The sequence below is a fragment of the Phyllostomus hastatus genome, unplaced genomic scaffold (assembly GCF_019186645.2).
Source record: "Phyllostomus hastatus isolate PE091 unplaced genomic scaffold, TTU_PhHast_1.1 phas_scaffold_21, whole genome shotgun sequence".
Classification (NCBI taxonomy): Eukaryota; Metazoa; Chordata; class Mammalia; order Chiroptera; family Phyllostomidae; genus Phyllostomus; species Phyllostomus hastatus.
The window spans coordinates 12,167,023-12,190,078 of record NW_025334017.1 but is presented as its reverse complement, the minus strand read 5'-3'; the positions used below and the strand labels follow the sequence as shown (position 1 = coordinate 12,190,078).

The window sequence follows — 23,056 nt, the reverse complement described above, 5'->3', positions numbered from 1 at the left end:
AAATTTTAGAGACATGCAGAAAGAAACAGAGTGTACGTTATACAGCCAGTAGAAAATATATTGAATTACTTATTTTAAGAGATGATATGAGCCAGAATAAAACAAACTTAAGAAATAGTTTAGCTAAATACATGGATGACAGATTGATAGTGTGTTACAGAGGAAATGGATGTCAGGGTGGAAGATTCCCAAGCACAGCCCTAAGCTGAGATAGCAACCACTCCAGCTGGCAGAACACTAGAATTCTCTCGTGAAAGCGAATGGTCTGCGTTCAGTGGACTAAACACGCCTGGCTTCCAGCCGTACCCAAGGAAAGCACAGTTCATCTTCCTCCATCCAAGGAGCCTCTCCGTTTAACACATTGTATGCGGGAAACGTATTTATACATTTTACGTTGATGGGTGTGCGTGATAAAAACTACCCGCAAACAATGTGTTAATATAATTATCTTTATGGAATATTTTCTGATTGCAAAAGTAACATATACAGAGACTGCTCACTACATACAGATTTAGAAACTACATAGTTACCTTTATAAAAGACTAAATAGAAATTCAAAATAAACAAAAATTGATACAAAATACTCTTACATATTTTTTAATAAAACATTAATTGTGTAGCATATTTTTAATCCTCACCTGAGGACATGCTTGCTGATGTTAGAGGGAGAGGGAAGGAGGAAGAGAGAGAGGGAAAGAAACATCAATGTGAGAGAGGAACATCCGTCAGTCGCCTCTCCACGTGCCTCAACCGGGGACCAAACCTGCATGTACCCTGACCAGGAATCAAACCCTCAACCTTTCTTTGATTTAAGGGACGATACTCCAACCAAGTGAGCCACACTGGCCAGGGCTATCACATTTTGATAAATATGGATTCAAATTATTATTCTGAAAATTAGCATCAGTGGAATGGCATAAATAGCACTTTTTTGAGACAAATATTTTTTAGTTCTGAAAACAATTTTCACCATACAGGTGGCTTTTCACTTTGCAAATCAATTGCATAATTTTTTTTCAGCTATTGTGTCCAAAGCGATAAAAATGACCATAGGAGCCTGAGGTATAATGTGAAGCAGATAAGTCCTGACTTATTCTTGTGCACTGCTCAGCACACCCTTCTGAGACACCATCCTGGAGGAAGATCCAGACACAGACACATGTGCGCCTCGGGGGACCGGGTGTGCGCACCTCCAGGTTTGTCACCAGTTGATTAACAAGGGAACGTTTTCACTAATCAAAGGCTCCTCGAGCCATTAAAAGAATAAGAATTTTCTGCCTCAAGAGAGAAATGCTCTATGTTTGAGAGAAACATAAAAATCCATTCATTATGAACAGCCTGAATATTCATTAGAATTCAAAGCTACAGAGGATGCGAAGAACTAACTTGTTGGGAAAAAGAAAAGGCTGTTTATTCTTCACTGAATAAAATGGATGATGTGAGGCGCTCTCCCATTTTCTGGCTCCAACCGGAAGATTTCATTGGCCTTAAAAGACCCCAAACTTTTGGTGTCAGATTTTACTTCTAATGCTGAATTCCCACATCCCACTAGGCCAAAAGCTAAACCCTCGAATGTAGGCGGAAAGAGCTTTTAAAATAAACAGAAATTTATCCTACAAAGTGAAGAAAGCAGGTTCCCACTTCTTGCTGAGCACTAGGTTCAGGATGTAAGCATTCTTCCACAACTTGTAAGAATTCCTTATGTACTGCAAGGATATCTTCAATGTTTGAGAACAGTATCTGTAAATAAATGAACGTGTCAGTAAGTGCAATAGTGAAACAATTTAAAAAAAGAAATCTATGCAAGTATAGTATTCTCTTCCAAGCTGAAAACTTCAGTGGGTAGCTATCTATCCCTAATCCATTTCTTCCTCCCACCCAGCAGGCAGAGTACCAATTTTGTCTGGACATCCTCTCCACTCCCACACAGCATTGAAAACCAGGACCTATTCCTGGCTCTCAGGAAAGCCTAAATGACTGAATCCACCAAGCATAGTGGTCCCACCCCATTAACAAGAATGGGCTCCAGGTAAAACAGGGCAGGCAGATTGACTGGCAGGATCTTTGATCCTAAGAAGGGCATCCTGGAATGGACAGCTCTTTCCACCTCTGGAAAGATGCTTTTGTCTGGACAGTTCTTGGATCATTTTGCAGTTATGGGAAGAGCCAGTCCAGGGGCAAAGCTGATAAGCTCAATGGAATAGGCAAGAGCTAGAAAGAACCTGGCAATCAACTTCCCTGAGATACCAGTCCTGAACCTGCTCTTCTGTCTGGAGCTCCTAATATGAGAACCAAAGTATCTTCAAGTCAATTTGAATAATAGGTGTCTTTTGCAACCAAAAGCATGCAAACTAAATGGTAGGAGAATTTAAAAGTTAGTATTGAACTTACAGAGAAATAAAGCAAGGAGAGCCTATATATTCCTTGGAAAGTTTTTATTTTCAGTAAAGTAAAATAGCAGGTTAGCATCAAAAATAAGTATTAATGATGATTTATGCAACCTAACTGAGTAACAATGACTATAGCAAAATTCATCTTCATTTCCCATCCTTTTTCCCCAAAGCTCTTCAAAATCACCCTTCCCTGAAGTTTAAAAAGAAATGCTTATACTTTTGTTTCTGAGTTGCAGATATTATGCAGACTCTCTTTTCTGCACCAATGGACCATCCAAATCATCTGTTCCTTAGTGATTAGAGGCTGGAAGCCGCATCTGCTCCCATCCCATCTTCCTGAGCCACCTCCAGCAATCGTCTGACACAGAGCTCAGCGCCCTGCCTTTCACAGACACTAAGGTTCTTGGTCTTGAGTTTATTTTTCTCTCTCTTTTTGAACTTTCTCAAACCACTGGCAAAAAAGAAACTCTCTACTATGTCTCCTACTCCATCCTCTTAAATCCCCAGTCGTTTTCCCAAACTCTGGCTTTCCTTTTTCTAATTTTTGCCCACACAAGTGAATGGCACAAGAACTTATACTGAGACTGAAGAAACCTCCTCCAGATGGAATTTTAGCTAGGGGAGACCCGAGTCTGGGCTGAGGGCTGACTGTACCTCCTCACCTTCACTGTTTCCTCTGTGACATTTTTGTCAACTTTTGATGCTGCCCACTGGTTCATTCGGTGTAAGAATGCCTGCATGGAACAAGAAAAGATATTATACAGGTTACATTAAGTTAATAAAATAACTGTGTTGATCCAACTTAAATTAAAGTTTTTATAAGAAACCAAAGTTTAAAAATCCAATAATTGTTGAATATAATAGTTTTATTGTAAATGGGGGATTCCTTATGCATTGCTGCTCCTACCTGGGAATCATATTTCCATTACAGTTTTGGGCCAGGGCCACAAGGGATCATGTACATGAATTAAATTTACCCACTGGAGACTCGAAGTTCTGGGGCAAACATTTGGAATCAGCTGTTTCCTAAACTTCTAAGTCTTAGGAAGCACAAAAGACCAAACAAAGTCTAATAAAAAAAAGTGGAATTTCTAATAAAAAACAAAAGGGCCAGAAATTCTGAATTATCCCCTTTTGAACTGAGAGATCCTGAGAGAGGGAGGCAGGGGAAGAGAAAGTGACTTCTCAAAAAGAGATGGAAAGATATCCCTTCCCTTTGTATCTCGACTCCCCGACATTTTAGGGAGCCAGAATTTACATTTCTGGAATCAGCTCTGACCTATGGTAGACCAATAAGTTCATCAGCATTTCAAAGATCTGGACTTGTCTGGATGATCATTGAGCTTTGACCTATTGCTAAATAAGCTATTATTTCTGAAAAGGAAAAAAAAAGTGGAATGAGTTATTTATATTGGGCCTTAAAAGAGAACATTTAGACAGGAAAGGAGAAGAGACTTTCCATCCAGCAAAGTTAATCTGTGACTTCAAAATATTGTCTATTGACTAGTGCCCAAGTGAGTCCACTCTTTCCCTTGTCTGTCTGAAGGACTCTCCCCACTGCCTGCCAAGTCAGAGTATAACTGAGCAGAACACAACTCCCCAGGGCACACAGAAGCTCCAAAGAACTTCTGGATACTGTATCCAACAAAGTAATGCACCCATTTCTGGCATAATAAGCATTTAGCAGATTAACAAAACCCAGGACTGGTCATAATGTTCCAAAATTACCACCCTCAAGAAATTGCCAGTAAGAGTATAAAATGGTGCATTTCTGAGAACAACCTGACAACATATCTCAAGTTTTTAAATGGGCATTCCCTTTAACTCAGCAAATTTAATTCTCTAGAAATTTATCCTAAGAAAACAGTCAGACAAGGGGTTCCAGTGTATTCATTACACTGAAGTAGAAACATCAGAAATAACATAAATGGATACCAGTAAGGGAGTCATTTGATTTCTTTCATACATTTAGATTTTAGAACACATTGAAAAAGTATAATAATAAATGGAATGCTATAAAATTACATATACATATGTGTGTATGAAACAGTTGCCTCCAAGGTTTGGTGAAAAAAATTTACAAAGTGGCATACTTGATATGCATGTACATATATGTACACACATACATATATACACATACATACCAGTATATGTACTTATATACAGATGTGTAATGTCCGTATGCACGCATCCTGAGAAAAACACGCAAGCAGGGGTTACCTCCAGGTAGTCGGAAAGTGACCTTTGTGTACTTCCTCATTTTTAGACTATTGGACTGTGAGCATGTGATAACTTTTGTAAAAAGAAAACCAAGACTACTTGAAAGAAACAAATAAGCCACACACAAGTCCTGACTCCTAACTTTAGCTTCAGCACCATTTTTATTCCCTATTCAACCAATTCATGTTTCATATTCTGTAACAGCAAAGCTATATCAGTACTAACGGCTTCAATAGAATAAAATAACTCAGCTGAAGTAGATAAAATGAGTAAGAACATATTGGATGTTACCTTAAATTTTTATTTAAAAAACCTGATACAATTTCTTGAACTATTTTTGAAAATTACAGTTAATTAGCAATGGAAACATAAGTTTTGGATTTTCTGACTTTAAGAGCCATTTTAATTATTATTAGTGTGTTTAATTTTAGTTTTGTCTTTCTTAAATATTTTTCACATACTCGTACCAAAAATGCTCTTTAGCCCTTTCCATTTAGTCTTAAATAACATGGGTCATTTGGTTGCCTGGTTTACATTTCAGTACTGACCACACAGTAAACAGGTAACCTCTCATGCAAGCAAAGCTTCAACTTCCAGTCTAGATTTATAAACCTTTTCTTCATAAACTGAATTCAGTCACATCCTGAAACCAATAATTTAAAGTAAGGAGGTAGTAAAAGTGAATCAAATATGAGTTAGAAGGGGAAATATAAACTAAGAAAGTAAACTACATCTTTATCTGACTTTATCTTCTTATCCTCTGACAATGTGGAACTTTTTGCTTAACTGGAAATGAAAGAAAACCTGGAACTTACTAGCATTTCTGACCAACTGTCTATGTTTCCCAAAAGCCTCATTTTATACAACAATCAAGACAGATTTGGGATAGTCTGATGAGAGTGCCAACTTATAAAAACTGGCTGACATTTTTTACAAAATGTGTAAGTCTTCCTTGATAAATAACATTTTGAGAACCCTCCTTTACCAGCCAGTATCTGAGGAGCCCATTCAGACTCTGGAGATTAGGGCCTCAGTCTGTCTCACAGCAGGCAAGCAGGCATCCATACCATGGTCACGAAGCCATGGGAGGGGTTACCATACTGTTTGTGCCTGCATTCAGTCATCCTTGCCACTCCGGAATTTCATCAGAATCAGATCACCTTCATTTTACTACAACTATATGGAAAATAAGCACTGGAAAATAGCTTTTAATGCTAGTGGTTCTCAAACTTTTTATTGTGTATAAGATTTGGGAAGTTTCTTCTAAATGCAGATTCCCCGGCCTAGCCCCAGAAGGTCTGATTCAGCTGACTGGTTTAGGACCCAGAAATCTGCATTTTAAGCAAGTTCCCTTGAATGCAAATCGGCATTCTGATGCAGTTGGCCTACAGACCACATTTTTATGACCATTTCTTTATTCTTCCAAAGTCTGAAAAAACAGACTTTGAGAAACAAATGAGTCCAAATGCAAAAAGTGAGTCTATTATTTCACCTTGACTTTCAACTCTGTCAAATTCTATGTACAGCATCCTCTCACTCAGCCACTTGAGATTGCTAATGCCCCACCAGACGACCCTGCCCTCCCCCAATAATGAAAAACAGTCTGGGAGTAGACAGGTCTTAATAATCTCTGAAGACTGCGGAGGTGCAGAGACAGGTGAGTCAGTTAAGAGAGACTAAGTCATGTATGGAAGAGTGGGGCTTGCAGGTGCCCCTCCAGGTGCCTTTCAGCTGTCAGGCATGTCAGCACGCACTCCCGTGCCAGCATTCCCCTAACATGATTCTGTCCAATGTATTCCAGAGATCACTGTAGTCACAGCAGCCCTTTTCCTGCTCAGAGAGCAGAACTCTTCAATTTGCTCTATGTATCGTTTTCCTCCTCTCAAGTGTTTGATAAAATACGCCAAATGCTGAATATTAATTAAAGTTTAAGAAAGCAAAAAAAAGTCAAATTTGCTACCAAGGAATAAAAAAAAGGAAGAAAACTCATTGAGGTACAAGGAGATGACAGCAGTCCCCTCCCCCTTGTCTGTCCACTTGCGTCACTGACAGCTCGGGATACACCTGCTAATTTCCCCATTTCAGTGTGCTCAGTGATCCCTCTCAACTCATTTTTGTCCTCTGCACTTTTTTCATTTGTCAAGCACACAGAGTAGATCTCTCTGAAGTCCCACAGATGTTAACCGTCTATACTTTATTTCTAGGAATCTGATGCCAATCTGAATTTCACAATATTGTACAGTCAGTAACGTTATTACCCCTACAAATATTCTACATTCAGAAAATTAAAATAATCATCTTAAAATGTGGCTACTTATTATAGATAGAGATGGGTAAATTTTACATATAAAGGTTGAAAAAGGAAAAAATTTAAGAGGGGTCACACTATTGTGGAAATTGTATACTCATTTCATGAAAATAAATGGAAAAAATAAGGGTAAATATTTTCCTTTTAACTCTTGAATTTAAAATAGTATTAACACATCAAAACTCTTTAGAATGTCATTTCATTGTGGCTTCCTGAAAGAAAAACAAAGTCCTAATAAATGAAAAAGACTTGTCATCTGGGTTTGTCTTGAACAACTGGTTGGTAATGCTACCATTTTTGGAGGGGTATGAGAAGCAAAATGTGCTCTGGCAATGTTGAGTCTGAGATGACTATCAGACACCAATGTAGAGATCTCAAATAGGGAGTTAACTGTACCAATCTAAGGTCCTGAAGAGAGAGCAGAGCTAACGGTAGAGGTGAGGATCACTGGCACAAAGGCATAACACAGGGAAAGTATACATAAAGAGGGGAGACAACTGGCCCCAGGCCACTGGAGAGAAAATACAGACGGAGAAGACAAAGGCCCCAGGACAGAACATCGGGGCACTCCACCATTTTTAGGTCCAGCAGAAGAAGAGAAACCAAAGGAGGCAAGGTAGGAGTAAACCCAGAATGTGGTATCATAAAAGCCAATAGTAGAGAGGGTTTCCGAAAAGAGGGAGCGGTCGACCGCTTCAACAGTGCTGAGAAATCAAGTAACTTATAAATACACACATGACTTGACAATACAGAGGTCAGTCACTGGTGACTTTGACCAGAACAGTTCCCAAGGGAATGGGTAGAGAGCAAACAGAGGACGTGAAAATGGAGCCATTGCCACAGAACAGCTTTTTTAACTTAAATACTACTATCCCAAGTCATCCCTCACATCACATATTATGTTCCTTTAATACAGCTTCAGTAAGTAAAGCTCTTCTAACCTCTCCAGTCTTCTGGAATTCAGCCTTCCCCAAACATCTATTGATACCCATTTTTTCAGTAGGAATGTTTCCCTTAACATGAAAAAAATTAAGAGACACACATATCGTGGTGCTGATATTAATCTGTCGACTTAACTACGTATTAACAACAAACTATTGGAAAAAAATTCAGCAATATTTATACTATGAGCCAGGCACTATTCTTGGCAGTGGTTCTTAAATGTCTCAGGATTGCTTTATGCTTTTAAAAATTATGGAGAACCACACAGAGCTTTTACTTATGTCTATTACATCTATCAATGTTTAACATATTAGAAATTAAAACTAAGAAAAAATTACATTTCTATCCAATAAATTAATTTATTTATAAATTTATTAAAAATAAATTATAAACCCATTATGCTAATTATATATAACATATTTTTATGAAAAATAGATATCTTTTTCTAAAATAATTTAGTAAAAAGTATGATACTGGTTCATATAATTACAAAGTTCTTTAACATCTACATTAATAAAAAATAGTTGAATTCCAGCCTGGCTGGTGTGGCTCAATGGATCGAGTGCCAGCCTGCAAACCAAAGGTCATCAGTTCGATTCCCAATCAGGGCACATGCATGAGCTGCAGGAAGTCAGCCATGAAATAGAATCTGAAACCATACCAGTTAATTTTTCGTACTCTGTTCCATTAAAACCCATTGATCTATCTTGCAATTTAAAGGAACCTTTTATCAATGTGTGGTTTTGCAAACTTTTTCCACATTGATTAAGTTATGCAAATATTTGAAATATTGACATATTTCATTATACATTATCAAAAATCCACATCCCATTAGTTAGTATAAGTACCCAACTCATTAGGAAAATCTTTATTAGGAAATTGTCAAGCTCACAATCATTGACATAAATTCTCCAAAATTCTAAATGCAATTCATTTGCAAGCCTGAATTGTATCATCATCAACAAATATTTTCAGTTGTTCTCCTTCAAGTGACAGGCTCACTTCATTTTCTTTTGAGAAAATATCTGCGAAATACCTCACTGCCCTGACACTGAAACCACGGTTTGCCTCACAGTTGTTACCTCAAGTCAATATGATGTTCCATAGCAACTCAATCACACAAATCCTTTCCCTGGACACAACCGCCATATTTGAACAAGCAGCAGAAGTACTTAGGTGTACTTCCCATTTTGTCACACAGAATAACAAAAAGACAAATGCTCAAGAGCCAAGATTAAATAAAATTAATAATTTTTACAGCTTTATCAAATACATTCTTAAGTGATGCTGGCTGCCTCCCCCCGCCACCTCATGACCATGAGTGGGTGACAGTGAAGTGTACAGTGACCACTAGCACAGTTTGGTGCCATGCCTTGATTCACACTAAAGCACCAACAGCATTACACACTATTGCTTTTGCACCACCACTGCAAATGTCAATGCAGAAAAAACAAGGAAATATAGTTCAGCATTATACCAAGATATAAATATATTTCAAATATTCCACAATTTCTGGTGGCATTTCAAATCAAAGTATGTTTCATGGTATCACTTAGTGATCTTTAGGGGATAAATGGATTTCTAAAAGGAAGTTCAGGAGCTTACATGAACATACTTGTAACAGTTTTTCCTTAATAAGATGTCTGGTAAATTGCTGTATTTTTAAATATTATACAAATATTTACACAGAGAGGCCAGTAGGCTATTGTGTCTCCAATATAATACTTGATTCATATTGTGCTGCTCAGGAATTTACGTTTGATATCAGATAACAGAAAACACAGCACAATGACAGAGAAGGTTAAGTGGGAAGTACAAAGCACATAACATAGATAATATTCTCAAGCAAAATTTTTTCACTGGCACAGGAAACTGGTCATTTCCCGAATTCAAAATGCAGAATACTATTCTTGTTGAAGTCGGTATTCAAGAATTCAGTTCCCATGAAAAGGAGACGTAACAGTGGGGGGAGGAAAAGTATGTAAAGCTAGAAAACAGCATAGAGAAATGAATTGAGGATGCCAACATGGGGATTCGAAGATTTGTCTCTTCCTGGATCCACTGCCCTCTTTCTTCTCACACATTTTTCTCACTGTGCAATCCCATGAGAGAGAGAAAAAAGATTTTCAAATTTGCTTCATCATACATACTTGTTTCAACTAATATAAAGAACTTTTTATTAAGAATTTATATGTCTGTGTTATTGTTTCTTTAAAACCTGACTTCTGAAATTGTCCACTCTCATCCTCAAAGCACGTACATCTTTTCTGCCAACACCCTGTTCCCCTTCTGACTCAGCATATCGCCGTCTCTTTTCTCATGCCCAAATATTCAATATTCTATCCAATCCTTAGCCTGTAGTTTTTTTTTCCTTTCCTTTTTGTTGTATTTGAACTCCATTGCTAACAGGAAGTAATGTGTAGTAATAAAAACAATGTTGGGCTAACATAGACAAATAGATCAATGCAACGGAAGAGAGTCCAGAAAACATCCTGAATAAGAGAGAATTTACTATTTGAAACAGGTGGTACTTTAAGTGAGGAAAGAATGCACAGGTGTTGAGACAATAGGCAGCTGAGTCTATAGACTTTGGAAAAATATAACAGAAGACAAGAATGTGAAGTGGTTAAGAGCTTCAACTCTGGTGTGCCTGGGTTCAAATCCCAACTCTGCCAATCACTAGACATGGGACATCTCAAAAGTTACTGCCGCTCTGAGGCACAGTCTCCATTTTGTCAAATGAGAGGAATATGACATCTGCTATTGAAGCCTTGTTCTAAAAATTAACTGATTAATATAGGTAAAGCAACTGGCACATCAAGGACTAATATATAACATTTGCTATTATTACTACTTTTTCTATTTCATTTGACATCACCAAATATACTTGCTAGATGTTATTTTTACTAAACAACTGCACACTTCATTTCTGAAGGAAGACCTGCAAGAAGGAGAATCATTCTTTTTTGCAACATCCAGTTACAGTCAATGCATTAATAAGAGGTATAGGTATTGTGTATGTATAAGTATGTAAAATTTTTGAAACTGTTTTTAAGCCATTCATAATTTTTATTTATAAGGTTCTTTGTAAAAATTATATCAACAATCTGCAAGAGGGCAAATATATAAAAGCATCTGCTATATATTCAAGAAATATGAGAAAAAATAAATAAACTCAATTGCAAATCTGGGGTAACAATTATTATCAACAATTTTATTGTTTCAAAAACTGAGAAGAAAATAAAATATGAAATATAAATACTTCTACATACTTCATAAATCAAATAGGAGCCAGCAAAATCCTATTAATGAGTTCATTTCCATGAATATTGGCTTGCAGCTCTGTCAACAGCTGAATATTCATGAGGTAAGCTAGGTGCAGGTAAAGAAGAAAACTTGCCTTCCAGGAAAAAAAGCTATGGAAACTAAAAACTATTTCATGCATGTCTTCTGTCTGGGTCATGTGAAATAAATAAAAGAAAAACTAATGTTCAAACTTTGAGTTCTGTTATATAATCACAAAGAGTCAACAGAGTTGCTCAACTTCTGAAAAATGACAATATCATCTAATATCAAAAGGTCTTGGTATCAGAGGACCTGCATCATCCCAAGTCCTCCCAATAAGCAGCCTTTCAGGGATGTGCGTGAAATTGTCCCTGGGCTGAGTACAGATAACTAACATGGTTTAGGGCAATTATTTGCAAGACTTGGAGCTTGAAAATGTGTCATATAAAGATAAACTGAATGGTAAACTTAAAACCTGATCAGAACTAGGCCCAATATTTGGGGGTGAGGGGGTCTGGAATCCCTAAGCACCCCAGCAAGCAGACTTCAGGTAGTGGTGACAGTATTCATGAAGATGGGAGTATATGGTACAATGTCATGGAGGTGAAAGTGACCCAAATAGATGCTACTTGAGGGGAAACAAGGAGAAGAAAGAAAGTGGAATCTAAACAGAATAATTGTTGTTGTCATGGCCTCCTACAAAAGCAGTCAGATTTAGGTTCCACCACAGAAAATGAACTGGAATAAAAATCAGAAATAAGGTAGAATCCCAGTTTTATAGTGCAATGTGGAAGCAGATTCTAATGAGCCTGAAGCTCTCTCATCCCAGAATGCTCCATTCAGGACAGCAAAACTAATCACACATGTGGCCTCGCAGGTGGCCAGGCATCCTCTTCCTGCTCCAGCTTGGTCAGAACTGCCTCTGGGACAATTGGGAGGCTGAGGACACAGAGCTCAGAGGCCCAGCAAACTGTGACTGACCTGTCTCCCCCATGCCAACTGTAAAACTGCACATTCTGATCAAAGAATACAAAGAATAATGGCAGAACCTGGATTGCAGACTTCTACATTCAACATTGTATCCTGACTGAATGGAGAGTGGGCATCCCATTGGAAACTAATGTCTACATCCTGAAGAATCAGCATGACTTACTTCTTGTCCTCAGATGGAAAAGAACAAAACCCTCATAGTCATTGTCATGGTCAATGAGATGAAGAGATAGTCACTCCACGCCTGGCTCTGCTGTAGGCACTAAGCAGGTACTGATAAACAGGCCAATTCTTACAGAGAGTAGACATTCTAAAGACAAACCACTGAACACAATTTCAAATTCAGCTTCAGGTGGTGGTGGTATGGTGGAGAATAATGAAACGAACTAATGGGAAGAGTGATGACCTGACAGCTGGGGAAGAACTCTCTGATGAGGAATGATTTAAAGAGAGGCCTTGGGGAGCTGAGAGAGTGAGCATGGAATTATCTGGGCAGGAAGAGTAGGCAGAAACAACAGCAGGTACAAATGAAACAGAGGTGGCCCAAAGGCAGGGCTGAGTGGACAAAGGGGGTTAAGGGAGGAGGAGAGGCGTGGGAGAAGTGGTTGGCATAAAGGGGCCTATCACAGAGGGGTCAGGGCAAGGACTTGACATTTTATTCCCAGGGTGATGGGAAGCCCTTGAAGGGCTATAAGCTGAGGACTGGGTCTAAAGCCCACTACGGCTATTGTGTGGAGGACTGACTATGGAGAAGACCAACTGGGTTTCCTCAGTTGAGGTGAGGAGACACAGTCAGAATCTGCGTACATGTTGAAGCAGTTGCTGGCAGGACTTACTGATGGACTGGACATAGACTGCGAGAGAAGGAGAGAAAGCCAAGGTTGCCTGTTACCTTTTTGGCCTGAACACTAAGTAAACACTGGTGCCATTCACTAGCGTGGGACAGGGCTGGAGAAAAAGCACCGAGAGTGCTCATCCTGTGAAGGTGCACACATAAGTGACAGGGCAAATGCAGCCGACGTGGCTACAGGGCAGAAAGAAATAGCTAACAGCTAATGTTAGGCAACACTAGCTCATAAACTATTAAATATTAAAAGTATTTTAAGTCCACATTTTGCAGATGATGACTTTCTACAGTAAACAAGGGCAAAGAGGCAAGACACCAAAGAGATGAGGACATTAAAAGAGCACTGAAGGTGCTGGTGATCGTGTCCGCCTTCTGTTAAGGTTGTGGTCCCAAAACACTCACCTTCTTCCCCTGCTCGCCCTTCCTCCCATTTTTCATACTCGGTGCCTGTATCCTTACTGTGCCTCTGCCTAGAGGCCCTTCCTCCACTCCCAACTTGGTCCACTTTCACTCTTTAACAGTCACTCAGGTGTCCTCTTCTCCCTCTCTGTAGCCTTGCACTACCTCCCCAAGCTGGGGATGGCCCTGCCTTCTGGTTTCCGGAATGCCCTGTGTGCTTCCTCGTGATTGCATCTCTGCAGTATCTGCTTGTATTGCATATATGCACTCCTTTCCCCCAATAGTTGAAGCTCCCTGAGGACAAACATGACAGTTTAACCATCTCTGTCCTCAGAACAACTAGCCAGCACTGCGCACATAGTAAGAATTCAATATTTGATGAATGAATGATAAAATCTGAGTGCAAGTTAAGATTAAGGACCATTTGGGCTTTAGGAGCCAAAAATAGCATCACCTTATACAGAAGTGGAAGGAGTAGAGAACAAAATTAGAGAGCTAAGGGGGAGAAGATAGTGCAGGACCTTATTGGCCATTATGAGACTTTGACTTTTACTCATAGTGAAGGGTTTTGAGAAGTGTTATGACTTGGCTTACATTTTTTAAAAAATAAGCATAGTAGCGTGTTGATAACAGAAAACAGGATTCAAGCTCAGAAGCGGAAAGAGACATTGGAGACATTGCATCCCTCATCAGGTAAAACGGATTTCATTAATATCCACCTCCATAATGAGAAATGTTTTATACACACAGAGATGTACACACACACAAACAATTTCAATTAATAAACACTTATCCAAAGTATCCTCATTTCCATTTCTCAAAGTTATTTAGTGGCAGTTAAGGAACAGCTGCACAGCTATTCCTTCTGTTTTATGTTCCTCTTTGTCATTGAAATGTTCCCTCCTGTTCTGCTGACTGAATTAGGGAAGCCATGAAAAATATTACTAGTAAATAATGTCAACAATTGCTTTCCTATTGTGCACTATTTCATTAAATTAAGAATAAATGAGATGTGGTCATACTTACTTTATAGTTCCTTTTTTATTCCAAAGTAATGTCAATAAATAAAGACCTCCCAGTGCCACAAGTCCATACTTGAGAGTATATCAGTTCAGAAATGAGAAACATAATACATATATTTATATAGAGATTGCTAATGTTTAAGAAAAATATCAAACATTATTTAAGTCAAGAAATTGCTTACATCAATACCTACACTAAGTAGAATGTTTGATGTAAATTGACACAGTCCTTTTTATCAGGGGCAGGAAATACAAACAACTTTGAATTTTCAATACAGCTTAGGTCAGTAAGGACAGGCACAGCCAATTTGATGTTCGTTCACTAAATCGTTAAGTTAATGACAGCACATATGAATGAATGGACATGAAATAACTACTCATTGCCAGATGACCAGAAAAGGCAAGAAAGACAACTACAGAATAACTAAGGTTTCTGTTCAAATTTCCTATTTCTATGAAAGTTATAGCGAAATGATAGAGTTCATTTTTTTCACCAGCTATAGAAATGATCTCAACTAATACCTCAATAACCCTGTGAAGTTAGGTGTAATCTTAGCTCCATTTCAACAATGGAGAAACTGAGCCTAGAAGTACAGTTAGTCCTCATCATCATCCACAGGTTCTTGCAAATTTAAGGGAAACCATGTACAACAAAACCACAATTTGACCTTAGGCTAACTGACAGAAACAAGTGTTAAGTTCCTAAGGCATATTTCTGATCACAAAAACATTACCAAACTTCTAAATGAAGACCCAAACACTTCCCAAATATTAAACGGTGAAACAAATGTGAGCTAGACATACAGTTAAGAAAGATTTATAAAAACAAGTAATAATAGTTTTCCAACCTGCTTATTCAACGTCAGGGTCACAGTGGCCGGAGTCTGTCCCAGCAGCTCAGGGTGCAAGGCGGGACCCACCCTGAACAAGTGCCCTTCCGTTCCCGGCCTCTCACACCCACCCACACTCAGTAAGAATGGAGCAATGAAGACACCCAGTTGACTTCGCATGCACATCTCTGCGATGTGGGAGGAACCTGAAGGACCAGAAAAGAACCCACACAGAGGTAGGGAGGTACAAACCCCGCAGAGATAATTTTTTGGCCCTGGAATCAATTTTTTCTCATCAATGTTATAACAAAACAACATCAAACAAAAACGACATTATTGGAGGACCTGCCGTAACCTCTCCGAGGTCAAACAGCCAAGAAATGAAGGAGCCTGGCTTCAATCTCTGCTGGACTCAGCACTAGCACGCTGACCACTGACTGGATGGTTAGAGCCATACTCCCTCACAAGTAAATTAGAATAGTCAGGTCACGAGATCTCATGCAGGGGCCAAAATAAAACAAAATTATACTCAGTTTCTAAATTTAATTTCCAAAGTTCCTATCCCTGCCTTGGAAAGGATATCACTGTTTTCATATCTTTTAGCAGAGAAATAAGTCTCTTCTGTTTGATTGTACTTTTTTCCTAACTGAATAAAAAGCACAGAATTTGAGTAACCTTATATTTCTGTAACAGAATATTGCTTACAGAAGAAAATTCTCCAGAAACCCTTTCCTCTTATCCTAATTACAGCATGTAAGTTAAGAAGACCACATTAAAGAACACAAGACAATTGAGTACCTACTTTCAGTTAACGAGTTCCAGCTGATACCAGGGACAGGCAAAGGTCTTTGTGGTGACATACCACTCACTAGTTTGACTTGGCAAAACTGTCCTTATCTGAATGATCTTTTGCTATTTGGGGAATTTAGATACTTAAAGGGTCACTTTGTTTTAATCAGAAATTACTATATGAAAAAACTACTACTTAGAGGAATATAAGGGGACTTATAAGGGTTTAGGAAATAGGATCTATCCCCCAAGCCTTGAAATAGCCTTCAGATATCTTGTAAGACCAATGTACTAATGAATTAAAAGTAGCATAAAAATCTCTGTTAAAGCTGACCTTTAGAGTTAATAATAACAATTACACTAAGCACTCATTCTCCAGAGAGTTCACTGTTCTCCACACAGTGTTAAAATGTGAGTTCCTTAACCAGCATATCTTCCCTAACTATCATAGGTCCAAAGTTGCTAACTCAAAAGCCATATAACTATATTTAACCAGTTATCAAACTATATTTACTGCTTTTCTCAACTAAAGGATCAAAAAACTCTGTTTTCTACCATGCAATTGGCATTATGATTTTAAATGCATTAGTGACATTTTCCAAATCTCTTAAAACTAGGAAGTACCACACACACTTTAAATAGAATGGATTTGTATGAGGTAAAGACCTATCTATGAATATTCTCAACTTCCTAAGTTCACACATATCACAAATATACTACCAATAAGCATACACATTCCAGTAAGTTCCCATATCACCAGTAGGACACTGAACGCTTCCACTAGGACAAAGAGCCACTGGAACAGCTTTATGAAGGAAATTAGTCTCTTCTCCATGCATTTAAAGTGAATATTTTAAAAAGCTTTACACAGAACTTCTGTGTTTCAGTTGGGATATATAAAGTTTCAAGACACCATTGCTTCCACTCTAACAAGCAGAACAAAATAGGTGACAAAAATCATTTCTCAGAGAGCGAATAATGTGAAAAATCCAAACAAAATAAATTCCAGATAGTGGTGAGCCTTTCATAATTGAGAAATGACCAGGTATGCTGCTTACAAACCTGAAGGAGCTATAGAAGGAATATGAATGTTATAGCTCAGATTACAGAGAAATTAGCTCAACTTGTCAAGAACGTTTAAAGACTACATCTGAAATTAGAATCCCAAGAAGTCCCGGCCACAAGCCAAGTTCACATGCACCAGCCAACTCTTTCTTTCCCACAAGGCTTCACCAAGTGCTGAATGTGCTGAAGGGCAGTGTGTAAAGACTGGAGACCAAAGCAAGAAAGCTGAGAAAGATCCCCAATGGAGCACATGAGTGCTCTCCCAGTGCAAGGCAAGGACCCGATGAAAGCTGAGGACCACACATTAAGAACTGAGGTTAAACAACTCAGCCCTCGAGAAGTGCGTGCTGTAGTGCATGTCTGAATGTTAGGCTCAGGGAAGCAAGATGGAAAGAGAACTCTTGAAGTGCAGGAAGCCAGGTGTGCTAACGAGGCACTAAGACAACAACTCAGGAACAAAAAGTTACTTGGAGTGAAGGTAACTAGGCTGTAAACATAAAGAAAACTCAACATCCTCTGGTCTCCAAACCCTGCAAAAAAGTAAATGCTGTTCCCATATTCAAAATGTTTGAAGCCAGTGGTGAACAAATGAGTGGAAGGTAAAACTTTTATAAAACTATTTAATAAAAGCTTAAAATAATATCATTTACAATTGCATCAAGTTATCAGATAATGATCTAAGTAATGATCATTATTCCTTAGTAATGATCTAAGAAAAAGAAGTGAAAAATCTCTACACTGAAAATTACAAAACACTTCAGAAATGTACAGAGAAGATCTGAATAAATGGAGATGTGCCTTGTACATGGGTTGGAAGGCTCAATCCTGGGAAGATATCACTTCTCCCAACATTGATCTATAGATTTATCACAAACTCAATCAACGTATCAGGAGGGTCTTTGAAAAAACTGAGAGTTGTTTCTGAATTTTTATATGGAAATGCAAAAAAGAATTGACAAAACAATCTCAAAATAAATAGAACAGTTAAAAAAAACTTATAAACACTGATTTCAAGATTTACTATAAAGCTACAGTAGACAAGATAAGGCTTCATGGGCACAGGACAGACAAATCTGTGAAACACAAGAGTACATAAATAACTTCAAATATACAGGTGAATTGATTTTTTTACTAATATGCCAATTGGATTCAATGGAGAAAGAAATTTTATTAATAGATGTTGCCAGAAGAACTGTACATGCATCTGGAATAAACAAAACAAACCCCAACTCCTACTTCCTTCCTTACATAAAAATCAATCATAGTTTACCACGGACCTTAATGCAAAAGAGAGAAATACAGAACTTGCAGACAAAAGAGAAAAATGTATAATCTTGGGATAGGCAAATATTTTCAAGACCAAAAAAAGTATTAATTATAAAAGAAAAATGTACAATAGCTTTTATCATGAAAAAAAATTTGCTCCTATCAAAACATCACTAATTAAGGAAATAAACAGTCAAGACACAGATTGGGAAAAATATCTGTAATATATCTATCTGACATGGGACCCTTTGTAGAATATATAAATACATAAAATCAATAATAAAAACAAAAAAACTCCATTTTTTAAATGGGTAAAAACTTGAACACAAAAAGATATAGCTTACGTAAATAAACACATGCAAGAGTACTTGAGATCATTAATTACCAGGAAAGGGCAAATTAAAATGACAGTCAGAGCCCACTAACTAAATGCCATGAACTAAAATTATGAAGACTCAGAATTCCAAGTGTTGGCAGAGATGTGAGACTGGAACTCTCACTCATTGCTAGTGAGAATGTAAACTAGTAAGTGCGGCCACTTGGAAAAACAGTTTTTGGTCTAAATGTTCTTTTAAAAAAATTTTATTTATTTTAAATGTATTTAAATGGGTAAAAACTTGAATACAAAGAAGATATAACTTAGAGAGAAAGAAGGGAGAAAGAGAAGGAGAAAAACATCAATGTGTGGTTGCCTCTCACATGCCCCCAACTGGGGACCTGGCCCACAACCCAGGCATGTGCCCTGACTGGGAATCAAACCAGCAACCCTTTGGTTGGCAAGCTGGCACTCAATTCACTGAGTCCCACCAGCTGGGGCTAAACTTTCAGGGAAAAAAAGCTTTTGTTTCAATTTTTTATTTCAACTTCTTATTTATTTATATTTAGAAACAAAACTGATTATTGTATTCCAGGTTATTATTTTGCATACGGGTATCATTATTGCTTTCTAGAGCTATACCTTTAATACATAAGTATAATAAAAGAATTAAAAACATGTATATAGGTAAGGAATAAGTACTACCTGTGTATAATGCACACACTTATTTTTCCCTAAAAAATTTGTGCGAAAAAAGTGCACAGTAGACAAAGCAAAATTTACAATACTACATTCAGTAACAACATATTAAGGCCACTCCAACAACTGAATTTTTGTTACAGCATCTGTGCCATTGCAGTATCTGTCCAATGCAAACGATATGATTCCTGGGCTGTGCTAATTCAGGCTTTCACCTATAAATTGTAAGCAGTGATTTCAGCCAGACCACCTACTGATGGCCAGTAGGACACATTTCTGAGACAGTAAATGTAGTCTTTGGCCTTGGAACGCAAGAAAACAAGGCCTGGCTTTGCATTAGATGCTGCGCCTCAACTGATGGACTCTCCCAGAACCAGATGACAGTAGGCGAGCCATCATCAGTTTAAAGTTACACATAGGTGCAATGCATCATTCCTGCAGACCTTCATTTATCTTTGTAACTACTATCTCTCAGCCATTCATCTTCCTAAAGTCATCCTGTGACCCCAGTCACTTCCCCCTTCAATCACCAGTGTTATTAATGATGACATCTGCACACACCTGTCTATATAAACTCAGTCCAGCCTCAGGACCTACACTTCAAAGTCCAATTTCCCCAGGAAGATTTCCTCCAATCTTTAGACCCGTATATTTTTTCTTAATGGATTGCCAAAAGAATTTATTAGATAAAATGATTATTTGACATTTAATCTCATATTTGAGCATGCTCATGGTGATTGGTACTGTATAAGGTACTCAAATAGGTATAGAAATGAAGCAACATTCTAAAATTTCGAAGAGTAGTTTTAAGCCATAGTATTTTTTTTCTCAGAAACTGAAATTATACACAAAATCCTCCTCAATCATCATAGAAGACCAAATGGATGCTACTATCTAGTAAGGGGACACAGTCTAATAAAGTACGACTTACGGTCAGACATGGTCAGGAAATATAGCCAAAACAAGGCATTAATTTGAGAAATTATCAGTATTTAAGAAAACAGTATTCTTAGATGAATATCCATCTATAAATATTTACAAATCTACAACCATTTTTAATAATTGTTTCCTCACCATTAAAAAAAAATCAAAACATTCTGAAATCTCATTACAAACTTAAGCCAGATAGTTTTAAGTGGTTCAAGTTGTAAAATAAATAGTTCATAATCTTCCAATATTATTTTTTAAAGTAAACACTGAAGTTTGTTCATAACCATAGCATTTACAATTGAAATGTGCTCAGCAGACATTTTTCCTAAACAATAATTACATTGCCTCTGGTTTTCGCAGGTACCAGCTACAAATCCTCATACCCTCTAAAAAACTCAGTGTTGTTCCTAAGGCAGTTCCTATTTCATTTAGATGAATCACCCACATTAATGAAATGTGAACCACTGCCATAGAGGCTATGGAAAGTAAGCTTTTGACTACGTCTAAATCAAAGTGCTAATATTCAGATTCTATGGTTATACTGCCACTAACAATGATGTTTTTGGCAAAATACTGTACTGCAGACATTGTATGGTTTCTATTCTTTTAAACTTGCTAAGGTGTGTTTTATGGAATGGACTATAATGTGGTATATCATGGTGAATGTCTCATGTGATCTTGAGAAGAATAAATAATCTGCTGGTGGTGAATGAAGTAGTCTATCATATCAAAAAATAAACACGGAGAGAGGCTGTCTAAACCATTTTATGCTGTATTAGAAAATTAAAGAAGAAACCCGTGTCTTAAAAATTGCTTATAAAATCCTCAATCTCAAAGATGTTTTTAAAAGAATCAAAATCTGATCAGAGTTTACACAATTTCCCATAAAATTATAAAACACTCTATTTCTCCAAGCTCTTAAAAGTTTCTCAGCTGAACTGCTTCTTGAATAAATAAATACTAAGGAAATGTTCGTCACTCTTCTCCAGTGAGGTTAATACACAAGCACCAAAATTAGAAATTTATCCATGAATACAGAGCAAAACCAGGATGTTAGTTCAACTGCAGGGGTGAGGGTGGGGTGTATATTTTAACACTTGTGTCTATGACATCATGACATCATGATACTCTCCATCCTTGCTGAACCACAAAGACAGCAAGGAAGCCAGGCAGCCGTCCACGATTTAACCTCAGACCAACCAATGTGTCATTCTGTACCCGCAGCTTAGCTTTGGCCTCATGGAAGACCTGTCCTGTCCTGGAGCGTGTCAAATAAACAGTGAGTGCAGGTCAGTATAGACCCTGTCTATGGGAAAAACCAGTCCCTCATCGAGAGAATCTCCATGATCCCTTTTCATGGAGGGATCAAGAGCCTAACCCATTACTTGTCCTACCTTTTTGGAAAATCTCTCTTTGACTAGGCCTTCCCTTAACAAGCATGAAAAAGCAGTGAAGACAGTGCCATTTGTAAAGAGGCTTGCTATGTTTAGAAGTTGGAAAAGATCTATGTTTAAAATCTCAGGTAATTTAGATTACCTTTTAAAAAATCAGATCCTGGCTACCTGGGGGCCACATACCAGCCAGGCATCAACTGACCAGAGTTGAGGGGTGGTGGCCCTCTGAGTGCCCCAGTCCCCACCACTCCTAAATGTTTGCCCATAAACAGCTTTGCTCATTTGTGTTCCCTGCCTCACCCCACCATGAGCGTTTCCCTTGAACCCCTTGGTATGAAGGTTAATCATGTGAATTCTAGAACCAGACTACCTGGATTTAAATCCAACCACTTACTAGTTCTTTCTGCTCTTATTTTCTCCTGATAAAATTAGAGTTATAACTACTTTGTAAAATTGTTAGGAAATAAAATATAGTTCTGATATCAATCAAGCACACAGCCCAGTGAATCCATAAATGTACTTGTTAAGGAAGACACAGACACACAAATGAGGCTAGCTTTAACTCTCGCTATTCTGGCACATTGCTGTGAGGTGTTGTAACCTCTTGGAAGATTTCATCCTTAAGCCAAGGCAGCAGGGCCCACAGCCCCAAGTAGCAAGATCTAGGTAGGCTGCAGGGGACCTTGAAGGAGGTGACTCACTGAAACCATATCATTCATGCCTGACATTCTCCTCTTAAGGCCAATGATGGTTCTTATCTCTGGCTACACATTACAACCCCCTGGGGAATGTTTAAAAACCAAAGGAAACAATGCCTAGGCCTTACCCTAAGCCATGTACATCAGAGTTATTGGGGGAAGCTGATCTAGACAAACTTTCTGAGCTTCCCAGCCACTTCCAATATACAACCAGGCTTGAGAACCACTGATCCACCCATAGGCAGCACCAGCCCTACCCAGCAACTCTAGGTCTCTTAAAGGTTCGTTGCAAGGGTTCTTATGTTTACAGTTGAGCAGTTTAGGAGGTTTTTAATCCCAGAAATTATTGGTTCATGTGGCAGAAAACACTCATTTATTAACTTGCCTGCATTTGGGATGTGTGAATTATATGTAAATATACTTGGAGAAATAGGAAGACAAATATTTATGGAATGTGATTATTTCTTAAAGTGTGTCCTTACATAGGTTATTTTAAATGCCTATTTAGGTGCACTTCTATAGGCTTACGGGTAATAATTTCGCATCTTCAGCAATTGGTTGAATTTATCAATACCACAATGAGTAATTAAAGAATGACAGATAAGCTATTTTCACTTAATACTGAAATAACTTTAAATTGATATGGTAAAGTCATAAGTTTTC

At 37.9% G+C, this 23,056-nt stretch overlaps 1 protein-coding gene across 2 annotated transcripts in view; it reads right to left on the bottom strand.

Annotated features, from left to right (window-relative positions):
- The window catches only part of PREX2 (phosphatidylinositol-3,4,5-trisphosphate dependent Rac exchange factor 2), a 228,078-nt gene that overhangs the window by 168,696 nt on the left and 36,326 nt on the right, over positions 1 to 23,056 (bottom strand). Inside the window, exons 2-4 of one of the 2 annotated variants that reach the window (XM_045861068.1) lie at positions 3,056 to 3,127; positions 1,618 to 1,740; positions 639 to 653 (exon numbers count right to left, since the gene is read on the bottom strand). In XM_045861068.1, the coding sequence (XP_045717024.1) occupies positions 639 to 653; positions 1,618 to 1,740; positions 3,056 to 3,127 (210 nt within the window). The remainder of the gene's footprint in view (positions 1 to 638; positions 654 to 1,617; positions 1,741 to 3,055; positions 3,128 to 23,056) is intronic. The other variant, XM_045861069.1, reaches the window with a different exon arrangement.